The sequence below is a fragment of the Rhinopithecus roxellana genome, chromosome 14, assembly GCF_007565055.1.
Source record: "Rhinopithecus roxellana isolate Shanxi Qingling chromosome 14, ASM756505v1, whole genome shotgun sequence".
Classification (NCBI taxonomy): domain Eukaryota; kingdom Metazoa; phylum Chordata; class Mammalia; order Primates; family Cercopithecidae; genus Rhinopithecus; species Rhinopithecus roxellana.
In genome coordinates, this window is record NC_044562.1 from 106521843 (window position 1) to 106534783 (window position 12941).

Genomic DNA, 12941 nt, shown 5'->3' on the forward strand with positions numbered 1-12941 from the left:
AGTGCTATAAATTTCCCTCTACACACTGCTTTAAATGTGTCCCAGAGATTCTGGTATGTTGTATCTTTGTTCTCATTGGTTTCAAAGAACATCTTTATTTCTGCTTTCATTTCGTTATGTACCCAGTAGTCATTCAGGAGCAGGTTGTTCAGTTTCCATGTAGTTAAGCGGTTTTGATTGAGTTTCTTAGTCCTGAGTTCTAGTTTGATTGCACTGTGGTCTGGGAGACAGTTTGCTATAATTTCTGTTCTTTTACATTTGTTGAGGAGTGCTTTACTTCCTATTATGTGGTCAGTTTTGGAATAAGTGCGATGTGGTGCTGAGAAGAATGTATATTCTGTTGATTTGGGGTGGAGAGTTCTATAGATGTCTATTAGGTCCGCTTGGTGCAGAGATGAGTTCAATTCCTGGATATCCTTGTTAACTTTCTGTCTCGTTGATCTGTCTAATGTTGACAGTGGAGTGTTGAAGTCTCCCATTATTATTGTATGGGAGTCTAAGTCTCTTTGTAAGTCTCTAAGGACTTGCTTTATGAATCTGGGTGCTCCTGTATTGGGTGCATATATATTTAGGAGAGTTAGCTCTTCCTGTTTAATTGATCCCTTTACCATTATGTAATGGCCTTCTTTGTCTCTTTTGATCTTTGATGGTTTAAAGTCTGTTTTATCAGAGACTAGGATTGCACCCCCTGCTTTTTTTTGTTCTCCATTTGCTTGGTAGATCTTCCTCCATCCCTTTATTTTGAGCCTATGTATGTCTCTGCATGTGAGATGGGTCTCCTGAATACAGCAGACTGATGGGTCTTGACTCTTTATCCAGTTTGCCCGTCTGTGTCTTTTAATTGGAGCATTTAGTCCATTAACATTTAAGGTTAATATTGTTATGTGTGAACTTGATCCTGTCATTATGATATTAACTGGTTATTTTGCTCGTTAGTTGATGCAGTTTCTTCCTAGCCTCGATGGTCTTTACATTTTGGCATGTTTTTGCAATGGCTGGTACCGGTTGTTCCTTTCCATGTTTAGGGCTTCCTTCAGGGTCTCTTGTAAGGCGGGCCTGGTGGTGACAAAATCTCTAAGCATTTGCTTATCTGTAAAGGATTTTATTTCTCCTTCACTGATGAAACTTAGTTTGGCTGGATATGAAATTCTGGGTTGAAAATTCTTTTCTTTAAGAACGTTGAATATTGGCCCCCACTCTCTTCTGGCTTATAGAGTTTCTGCCGAGAGATCTGCTGTTAGTCTGATGGGCTTCCCTTTGTGGGTAACCCGACCTTTCTCTCTGGCTGCCCTTAAGATTTTTTCCTTCATTTCAACTTTGGTGAATCTGGCAATTATGTGTCTTGGAGTTGCTCTTCTGGAGGAGTATCTTTGTGGCGTTCTCTGTATTTCCTGAATTTGAATGTTGGCCTGCCCTACTAGGTTGGGGAAGTTCTCCTGGATGATATCCTGAAGAGTGTTTTCCAACTTGGTTCCATTTTCCCCCTCACTTTCAGGCACCCCAATCAGACGTAGATTTGGTCTTTTTACATAATCCCATACTTCTTGCAGGCTTTGTTCATTTCTTTTTCTTCTTTTTTCTTTCGGTTTCTCTTCTCGCTTCATTTCATTCATTTGATCCTCAATCGCTGATACTCTTTCTTCCAGTTGATCGAGTCGGTTACTGAAGCTTGTGCATTTGTCATGTATTTCTCGTGTCATGGTTTTCATCTCTGTCATTTCGTTTATGACCTTCTCTGCATTAATTAGTCTAGCTGTCAATCCTTCCACTCTTTTTTCAAGATTTTTAGTTTCTTTGCGCTGGGTACATAACTCCTCCTTTAGCTCTGAGAAGTTTGGTGGACTGAAGCCTTCTTCTCTCATCTCGTCAAAGTCATTCTCTGACCAGCTTTGATCCGTTGCTGGCGATGGGCTGCGCTCCTTTGCAGGGGGAGATGCGCTCTTATTTTTTGAATTTCCAGCTTTTCTGCCCTGCTTTTTCCCCATCTTTGTGTTTTTATCTGTCTCTGGTCTTTGATGATGGTGACGTACTGATGGAGTTTTGGTATAGGTGTCCTTCCTGTTTGATAGTTTTCCTTCTGACAGTCAGGACCCTCAGCTATAGGTCTGTTGGAGATTGCTTGAGGTTCACTCCAGACCCTGTTTGCCTGGTTATCAGCAGCAGAGGTTGCAGAAGATAGAATATTGCTGAACAGCGAGTGTACCTGTCTGATTCTTCCTTTGGAAGCTTCCTCTCAGGGGTGTACTCCACCCTGTGAGGTGTGGGGTGTCAGACTGCCCCTAGTGGGGGATGTCTCCCAGTTAGGCTACTCAGGGGTGAGGGACCCACTTGAGCAGACAGTCTGTCCGTTCTTAGATCTCAACCTCCGTGTTGGGAGATCCACTGCTCTCTTCAAAGCTGTCAGACAGAGTCGTTTGTGTCTGCACAGGCCTCTGCTGCTTCCCCTGTTGTGCCCTGTCCCCAGAGGTGGAGTCTACAGAAACAGGCAGGGGAAACCATCATTCTTAGCAAACTATCACAAGAAGAGAAAACCAAACACCACATGTTCTCACTCATAGGTGGGAACTGAACAATGAGATCACTTGGACTCGGGAAGGGGAACATCACACGCTGAGGCCTATCATGGGGAGCGGGGAGGGGGGAGGGATTGCATTGGGGAGTTATACATGATATAAATGATGAATTGATGGGTGCTGACGAGTTGATGGGTGCAGCACACCAACATGGCACAAGTATACATATGTAACAAACCTGCACGTTATGCACATGTACCCTAGAACTTAAAGTATATTAAAAAAAAAAAAAGAAAAAAAAAAGAAAATAACCCCACAAAGGAAAAAAAAAAATTATTTGAACTGCACAGTTAACTTTAAAGTATAAGACCACTGATATAGTAGAAATAAACAATGACAAGTCTCCTCTTGGATTAAGAAGTATTTGTTGCTAATAATATTCCCTCTGATTACATTTTTATGTGATTATTCTAATTCATTAAACAGGCATAATGATATGCAAAATAAACTCAGAATATAAAAATATATTAATTCAGTTTAGCATTCAAGCTGATATTGCAAACTTTTCACTCTGCACAGGACTGTGCTAATACTCTATAAAGAATGCAAACCAGGATGGTGCCTAGGAGTGTTCTGAAAGGAAAAAGGCTTTTTGGAGCATAGTAGATATGTTATTGGGAAGGTGACTTGAAGGGATCCTATTTGCAAATGATTTCTTCAGTAGTTTTAATGCCATTGGTTATCTTTTCACTACCAATATTTAGTATTGCCTCTATGAAGCACTAAAAGGTAAAGTAATAGATAATTTTAGACTTTATTTTGAAGTCAAACCTTAAATAAGTCTTCCTCAGTCTGTCTGTCTTTTCCTTTACCTAATTGCTCATTTAACTGTCTACATTTGTACTTTTCTCCAGTTTAGACATAGGAACCTTGTTGAATAAATAAAATTCCTTTTTAATCTCTATACATAATAATTTATTCCCCAGTGTTTATTTCATTCATTGGTCATGATTTCTAAAATATCGTTATAGGCAAGATAGAATAATTATTTTTGAAATACTATGTCTCATCAAACTTAATCGAATTATGGCTGATACTCATGGCAAGACCAAATAAAGAATTGAAGGAACCCATTGCATTAGAATTTAGAAACTTAGCGGCCGGCTTTGACCGCGCTAAAATGGCGACTCCCATGCATCGGCTCATAGCTCGGAGACAAGCATTCGACACAGAGTTGCAGCCTGTCAAGACGTTTTGGATCCTGATTCGGCCATCCCTCGTTATTAGTGAAGCAAATAAGCAACACGTAAGATGTCAGAAATGCTTGGAATTTGGACATTGGACTTACGAATGCACAGGAAAAAGAAAATACCTACACAGGCCCTCAAGGACAGCAGAACTAAAGAAAGCTTTAAAAGAAAAAGAAAACAGATTATTATTACAGCAAAGCATTGGAGAAGCCAATGTGGAAAGAAAGGCCAAGAAAAAAAGGTCTAAGAGTGTAACCAGTTCCAGTAGCAGTAGCAGTGACAGTTCTGCCAGTGATTCTTCATCAGAGAGTGAAGAAACATCTACCTCTTCCTCCTCAGAGGACAGTGACACTGATGAAAGCTCCTCTAGCTCCTCATCCTCAGCCTCCTCCACAACCTCTTCCTCCTCCTCTGATTCAGACTCAGATTCCAGTTCTTCCAGTAGCAGCAGCACCAGCACAGATAGCAGCTCTGACGATGAACCACCAAAGAAGAAGAAAAAGAAATAGAGTTGCTCCATGCATATTGGACCGATGGACTGAAAACATTAATGTGATTCTTGAAAGGGAATTTAGAATATGTTAAGGCCAAGTAGGTTAACTGGTAAACATTTCTAGAATTCAAAAGTTTCTCAATGTTTTACATTGTAAGAGCATAAAGAGTATTAATAATGGCTTATAGAGAGAGACTTTTTTATTTGAAGGGTGAATCTTGTTTTTCTTTTTTATCTTTAAAATATATCTCTAGAACTTAAAGCTGAAATCTGCAAATCTGTTTGTGTGATGAAACTATCTTTTCTCTCTGTGAAATAAATGCCATACTTTGTTATATATGTTGGTGGTATGTATCAGACATATTTTCAGGATGGTGCATCAGGACATCTGGCAGTGAATTCCTAATGCTTTTGGCTGTGTGTTATGTAAGATATAATATGTTGTTACTGTAAGCTTAGTTTTCCTACCGTTAATAAATGTGCTCTATTTTTACATTTATGTTCAGAAAGTTATCTGACTTTTTGTCCTAAGTGGTATGTTCAAGGAGCCTATTAATATATTTATAGTTTTTGAATGCTGTTAAGTTTCAGATTGCTGTGTTATATCATTCATTTTCTTCTGGTTCCTTAAGTTTTTCAAGTTATCCTTTTCTGAGGAAAATCATTCTAGAAGAACCTAAAAAGGGACAAAACATTTGAAACTACTTAGGAGTCTAATATTGGTGCCTTCTGACAAAAGTCAGTGTATCAGAAAAGAAAGCAGCCATGTAAGAGGCTAACTCAAGTAGAAGTACTAGAAATATCTTTGTGTATTAACATGCAATAAAAGGTACCATTCAAAGCAGGGGGAAAGGTAGGAAGAAGAGGTAATTTTTACTGAAAATTAGGGCAATGTTGGTCGCCTTTTATTAAAAGCTTTTTTTAAGCTTTCATAAAGATTGCCTTTGCTATTTTTGAAAACATGGTGTGACAGTTTGTATGGTAACTGGTCATATATATGACAGTCTACTGCATATATATGAATGACTAGGATTAATCTGGTGTGTTTACATAGGATATACATAGTTGAAATCTAGCATGAAAGGTCAAAAAGGAAATACTGCACAATATTTCTTAAAAGTAAAATGCTGTTATTGTGATGAGTCTTTGGTTTAACATCACAGTATTCTGTGATGTCTTTTTAACTTTTTGGAAAGAGGTATCATTTGTAGAAAAAATCTGATTTGGGTTAAATATAGGTTTTTAAAACTATAAATGTTGTCTTTTTTATATTTTTATGAAAAAGCAGTAGAAAATTACTTTTGAAGAAAACAGGCTATTTAAATATTAAAATATATGTATGTTGTGAGTTTAAGGAGCCTGTAATTGTCAGTTTTACAAAACCATCTGTGTTAGTGGTTGTAAATAAATTCTCAAAACATCATTTCAAAGGCTGCCTACAGAATATTATCACTTGACAGATAGAGTTAATAAATTACCAATCAGGTACATTTTATAACGTTTGTCTCTGTAAAGGTAATATTAGCAGTTAAAGAACACAGATGAGAAAAGAATGTGTTACATAGGTTGCATCACTTGCAGTTAAATAAAACTCACAATTTGTGCTCACAAAAAAAAAAAAAAAAGAATTTAGAAACTTTTCTGAAACAGACATTAAATTTGGCTAATGTATTTAAAGTACACAGAAACCTTGTTTTGCTTTGTCACTATCACTTGCTAATAGCTTGAACAGTTTGAGTCCCTCAAATTTTGTGATTCCTCAGTAATATGTTGTGACATTTTTGTTGCTTCCAGAAACTGCCAACTAAGTGAAGAAGACCACTGGATTTACCAGGCTATTTTGAATCAGTATCCTGGAGATCTCTTTGGAAGAAGGACTCTGTATCTGGACATGTTACAAAGATATTTTCCTCACAAATCTAGGCATGATTTGGTGAGTGCTGGGCCTACGTACATACTGGCAAGTTAAATTGTTTTAGTAGTCAATAATTGTTAAGCAATGTACATGTATTTTAAATGGTTCTTTAAAAATTATTTTTTCCTATACTCTAGAAAATAATAGGGTTACATAATGGTTTGAAAGCCTATGCAGGTCATTTTTTCGAGTTTGTCCTGTCCATAATGAGGTGGAGGGCCCCCTCGGGCAGAAGTCACTCTCTGTGCCTACTTGCTGTGGAGATCTTCACTGTGATCCCAGGGCTGCTCTGCTAGTATTTGACTGCTGGGTGTCTGGTCAGCCAGATGCTCACCTTCAGGGGCTTTGTCATCTCTAGGTCTTGCCTGAAAGTGAAATGCCTGCTCCACTATTCACAGAGCCTGCTTCACCTCAGTCTTTCTAGTCACAGGGAGGCCAGCACTTGCCCTGGGGTTGGTACTTACTTATCTCTTCCCCACCAGGACAACTCTGCTTGATCCTCCTAGATGGATCTGAGACATAAATACCCCAAATACAGAACTCAAAGATGTGACTGATATTTTCCTAAAAAGGAACTGGGAAATTACTGTTTTGTTGTTTCATTCTTTAGTCAACAAGAACACAAGGGCAAGAAAACAGAAGTTACCCTGTCACTAATTAATTTCACAATAACTCACCTTATAACATACACATAAACAAACACGCAGACTTTTAATTTTTAAGTGAGCCATGCTATAGCATCTTAAATACTCTGTGTTTTTGTAATTGTTTTAAATTAAGCAAGTAACAACAATACTCACATGTATATAGAAGTTAACCATGTATCAATCACATGGAAACTCCTTGAATACACCTAAGAGTGGATGAGAGAAGTACTGTTCCCATCCTTAGATGGAAAAACAGAAGCAAAGGTCACACAGCTACTGTGACCATTTTTTCCCATCTTCTTTCATCCTCTTCACCTCTCTCCCTTTATTCAGTAACAGATACCTGTTATATGATAAATAATTCACTCTGAATTTTTAAATAACTTTCACTTATTAAATTAGATCTTTCCTTTTGTTGCCTATTGATTCTATTTGCTTCTGTGACAAGTTGTCATTTATAACTTGTAGATTTTTATATTTTTCTATTATTATCATGATAAAGATTTTTACATTTACATTTTTATTTATTTATTTTTTGAGGTGGAGTCTCGCTCTGTCGCCAGGCTGGAGTGCAGTGGTGCAATCTTTGCTCACTGCAACCTCCCCCTCCTGGGTTCAAGTGATTCTCCTGCCTCAGCCTCCCAAGTAGCTGGGACTACAGGCACGGGCTACCAGGCCCAGCTAATTTTTGTATTTTCAGTAATGACAGGATTTTACCATGTTGACCAGGATGGTCTCAATCTTTTGACCTCGTGATCTGCTCTCCTTAGGCTCCCAATACATTTACTTCTTACATTAGATTTATTAGCATCCATTTCTGTGTGGTATATGCTTAATGTTTTACAGATGCTAAGTATATTTTTGGCTTTATAAAACAAAGCTGAAAAGTTTACAGAACAGATCTTAGTAGCTGATACTTAGTTTAAGTAAGACCAAGTACTTAGGTACGCTTTACTGCGTACCTAATTATACCTAAAGTATTATTTTAGGTGGGACATACAATGTCCTGTTTGCTAGCTGCTTTTCTCACAACTCCTGGAGGTTAAATAAGGTATTAAATTCAGAGTCATGGTCTAAACTGGCAACATAAAGAATTATTTAAATCAGTGACTCTCAACTTGGGAAGACACACCTTTTTCTGAGGAGCATTTCAGAACGACCCACAGAGGTTTTCCAGGCTACTCAGGTTGTCTCCATTCCTGTTCTTCCCTCAAGACTCTGCTAATTCCCATGGTTGAGATTCACTGCCAAAAGGAGCTACTGCTGCCAATGTGAAAATGCCATGTCCTTCATGAGCATAGCATGAGAAGGGCTCAGTGTCATTGCTATTATTACTTTAAGTTTAGGCATCCTAACATCTGAATGTTTCAGTAATTAAGGGTAAAATTGTGAGTTTTCAGGATTGTGGTAGCAATTTTTATGTTTATTAGCATTTTGTCTAACAAACACTTGATGTAATTGTTAAAATACCAAAACTGATGTAAAGATGGGATATTTTTTAAATTAAATATAGGGAAAATATTGCTTTCTGCTCATAGAATCATTACCATTTAGAAACGAAAGTGGTTTCAGAGGTTACCTGGTGTAACCCCATCCTATATGAGGAAACTAAGGACTTACAAACATTAAATGACTTGTCCTCAGTCACCAATTAGCCACGAGTTCAGAACTTTGGAGGTAGTATCTGGTTTCTGGTTGCTGTATTTACGATTAAATATTTGTCCCCAATTTTTCAAAATCATTGGTTATAATTCTTTTTCTTTTCATTTTTGTAACAATGACACAAAATATAAGCTCATTTTCATGATAAGTGTTCACCCTCTGTTATCTTTTCAGATTGAACATGAGAAATATTGTGACCAGTTTCGCTTTGCTATGGAGCAGCGAAAGATCCTGATATCAAATTGGAATAAAAATAAGAAAGACTTTACACAGAAGGCTGTGCTGACACTCATTGAGGCTTGTGCAACTCATGAAATGGAGAGCACATTGGCTAAGGACAAGAAAAAGCAACAGGAATTGTGTGCTGATCTGAAAGCCAAGGTAAGATGCTGCACAGGTGTTTCAGTATTTGTCTGGAATTTAAGAATCAATTTTTCCCTTTTGTTCAAACTCACCCTAAAGTTCAGTTTCTCTTTAAAAAAAAAAAAAAAAAAGCCTATCTTGAATAAAACTGTTAGTTTGAACTGTATAAAATTGCATTTTTTAAGTCAAAAACAGTCAATAATCAATAATTTCATATGGTTCAACCAAAAAGTTACTATAACAGGATGTTAATATTGAAGTTTTGATTGAGATATCCAATACCAACCATAGACATGCACATCAGACTGAGGTGTTAGACAAAAATGCAAGTGTAATGACAAGGTAACTGTCTAATGCTGATCCAAAGACTCTTGGACTTCTCATTCACATCAAAGATAGCAAAAAGTCCAAGTGAGGAGAAGAGAGGCTTCATGATGAAATACATTGGGGCAAGCTTGCTGGGCTATGTGTGAGTCCTCAGCGAAGTGTTGGGGAATGGATAGGGTTTTCCTCCTCCTCAGACCCAGAAATGTCTAGCGGGGCTGGATTGAGGGTGGCTTGGGGAGTTGGTAGGTAACCCTCACTGTTAGAAGGATTGAGGACTGGAGCGATGCTCAGAGGGAAGTAGAGGCGCTGCTTCAGTGGCAGAACTGTAGGTAAGAGTGGCTGTTGTGCTGGGAACAATTGCATTCCACAGGAGGGTCACAGTGCATGAGTCCTGGAGGCCTGATGTGGATACGACCTCCCCAGGAGTGTTGGCCAGGGCCATTAAAAACAAATCGTATTGAGGTATAACATACTTGAAGTGCACAAATCTTGAGCTGATAAATGATATGGTAGAAAGATGATGGTGCAACAAAAAATTTTATTCTCCTGATAGAAAATAACTGGCAGACATTAAGCAATACCAATTAAGAGCATATAAAGCAAATGTCTTTGTTTTAAAACATTAGAGGAAAAATGTTTCATCTACATATTTTTAAAACAAAAAGATATTTCTTTTGACATTGCATAAGCTTGAGACCTAAAAGGAATAGGAGCTGCATCAAGGCTGATCTGTCATGGGCTGCAGGGCTAATACATGTTTCTTCTCTATCTTCAGGCTGATAAGAAATACACAGGGGCCAGGGGCCATGACAAGTTATTGTATTCCTAGTTTGTTTATATTCATTTTGCACACATTATCACTAACTGTTGAGCTATGCTGAAATTGATATTTTCTTTATATTGTATTGCACTGAGGTCAGTATACAAGTAGTAAAGTGCACAAGTGCACTTTAGGTCAAAAACAGTCAACAATCAATAATTTCATATGGTTCAACCAAAAAGTTACTCTAACAGGATGTTAATATTGAAGTTTTGATTGAGATATCCAATACCAACCACAGATATGCACATCAGACTGAGGTGCTAGACAAAAATGCAAGTGTAATGATAAAGTAACTGTCTAATGCTGATCCAAAGACTCTTGGATGATGCTTTACAACACACACACCCCCATGAAAAACCACTGAGATCAAAACCTGGAATGTTTCCTGCAGCTCAGAAGACCCCTTAATGCCTCTTCTCAGTAAATACAGTCCCCACCTGTAATCACTATTCTGACTTCATGACCATCGATTAGTTTTGTCTATTCCTGAACTTCATATAAATCAAATGATATTTGTCTATTCCTGAACTTCATATAAATCAAATGAGATACTACTATATATATAATATATATAGTATATAGTCCTTTGTACTTCTTGCATTCATCATATCTGTTTAATCTTTGTGGCATGTTACATTGTTCTTCTTTATTGCTGTGTAGTATTTCATAGTATATGTATATGTTTTCCTATTAACAGGAATTTGAGCCGTTTTCAGGTTTTTGCTATTATGATAGTGGCACTATCAACATTCTTGAACATGTCTTTTGGTGGACATATACATTCATTTCTATTGGATAGATAGTATGCTTAAGAACACAGTCAGTACATCATAAGGCTCAGATGTGTTTAGCTTTAGTAAATACTGTCAAAAAGTTTTCCAAAGTGGTTATACAAATTTGCAACCGAATTCAATTGCTTCACATCTTCCCCAACATTGGTATTGCTAATCTTTAATTTCCTGTAATGTGGTGACTGAGTAGTGGTACCTCATTATGGTTTTTATTTGCGCTTAGGATAAAGCTGTCTAAGTATCTTTTCATATGTTTATTAGCCATTTGGATATCCTCTTTTGTGAGAAGCCCACTCAAGTCTTTTGTCTATTTTTCTTTTGGGTGGTGTGCTTTTTCTTTTTCTTACTTATTTGTATGTTCTTTATATATTCTGTATGCAAGAGCTATTTCTTTTTATTTTCTCCCAGTCAATGACTTGTGTCCTCACTCTCTTAACGGCATCTTTAAATGAACAAAACTTCTTAATTTTAATGAAGTACTTTTTAAAATTTTTAAATGTATTTGAGATATATTATATACAGTAAAATCACTATTTTTTTTTTTAATTTTTTGAGATGGAGTCTTGCTCTGTCCCCCAGGCTGGAGTGCAGTAGTGTGATCTTGGCCCATGGCAATGGCAGGCTGCGCCTCCTGGGTTCACGCCATTCGCCTGCCTCAGCCTCCTAAGTAGTTGGGACTACAGGCGCCTGCCACCATGCCTGGCTGATTTTTTTGTATTTTTTTTTTTAGTAGAGACGGGGTTTTGCTGTGTTAGCCAGGATAGTCTTGATCTCCTGACTTTAAGATCCGCCTGCCTTGGCCTCCCAAAGTGCTGGGATTACAGGCATGAGCCACCGCACCCAGCCAAAATCACTATTTTTAATGCATAGTTCTATGAATTTTGAAAATGCATGATGTATCACTACCACCATAATCAAGATATAGAACAGTTCCACCACCACTCAAAAATTCTTCACACCCCTTTGTAGTCAACCCCTCATCTACCTCCAGCCTTTGGCAACCACTGATCTGTTCTCTATTCTTAGAGTTTTACCTATTCTAGAAGGTCATGTAAGTGTAACTCAACAGTATGTAGCCTTTGAGTCTGGCTTTGTTCACTTAGCATAATGCATTTTAGATCCACCCATGTTGTTTGTATCAATGGTTTGTTCTTTTTTATTGCTGAGTAGTATTCCATGACATATCTATGTTACAGTTTTTCTGTTCATCAGTTGTTTCAAGTTATTGGCGATTAATGTTACCTTGCTTATAGTGGGAGTAGACTTTAGGCTTCCTGGTGAGCCTGTGCCTCAGAGAGTGTCCCTCCTTTTTTTTTTTTTCCTTATTTTTAAGAGACAGGGTTTCACTCTATTGCCCAGGCTGGAATGTGGTGATGCAGTCATAGCTCACTGCAGCCTAGATGTCCCAGGCTCAAGTGATCTTCCTGCCTCCGTCTTCCAAATAGCTGAGACCACAGGCATGCACTAACATGCCTGGCTAATTTTTCAGTTTTTCAATATTTTGTGGAGACGAGGTCTTGCTATGTTGCCCAGGTTGGTCTTGAGTTTCTGGCCTCAAGCAATCCCAAAGCTGGAGATTGCAGGTGAGCCACTGGGCCTGGCCCTGCCACACTCTTGTTCCTTCCCCTGCACTAGATTGTTACTAGACACTTGCTAGCCTGGTAGGGGAAGGGGCATTCTGCAATACTGGTTCAGCCTCAGTCTCAGGCAGGGCCTGTGTCCCTGGGTCTTGGGGCTAAGGGCCTACCCAGCAATCCTGCTCTTTTTCCCATGGCAGACAAATTCTGCCTCATGATTTTGATGTTCTTGTGAGGGAGACAGTTTCCTGCACCTCCCCCAGGAGAAGAGCATTTCTTCATTTCCTTCTTCCAGCTGTGATGGGTCCCCACTTGTACCCTAGTGGGTTTGTGGCTTTTCCTCCAGCAGTGATAGGTGTTCATTCTATAGGACTTTGGATCCTCTCTGGCAGATCTGCACTGCCATAGGATGCTTTCTCTACTCTCCTACCCTGACTCTGGTTTTTTTGTGTGTGTGTGTGAGCACTCTGTGAGATCTATGGAGAAAAGCCTGAGAGTGGGTGCAAATTCCTCTTGTGTTTGTAGCTTCCACAGGTTCTATATTCTCATGCTCTGCGAAGTCATTAAAACTTGTAAATCA

The 12941-nt window shown here is 38.3% G+C and overlaps 2 protein-coding genes across 6 annotated transcripts in view; both read left to right on the forward strand.

Moving 5' to 3' along the window:
• CCDC148 (coiled-coil domain containing 148) overlaps positions 1–12941 on the forward strand; it is a 302348-nt gene that overhangs the window by 148234 nt on the left and 141173 nt on the right. For all 3 annotated transcript variants that reach the window (XM_010353360.2, XM_010353361.2, XM_010353359.2), the window contains 2 exons: positions 6051–6189; positions 8655–8861. In XM_010353360.2, coding sequence (XP_010351662.1) covers positions 6051–6189; positions 8655–8861 — 346 coding nt within the window. The remainder of the gene's footprint in view (positions 1–6050; positions 6190–8654; positions 8862–12941) is intronic.
• On the forward strand, positions 3694–5864 carry LOC104654255 (zinc finger CCHC domain-containing protein 10). 3 transcript variants are annotated; one of them, XM_010353358.2, is made up of 2 exons: positions 3694–3734; positions 3801–5864. In XM_010353358.2, exons 1-2 carry the CDS (start codon positions 3694–3696, stop codon positions 4270–4272), a joined length of 513 nt encoding a protein of 170 aa, XP_010351660.1. In that variant the 3' UTR covers positions 4273–5864. The 3 variants fall into 3 exon arrangements, with proteins under 3 accessions (XP_010351660.1, XP_030772923.1, XP_010351658.1); XM_030917063.1 differs by having other exon boundaries at positions 3963–5864; XM_010353356.2 differs by having other exon boundaries at positions 3694–5864.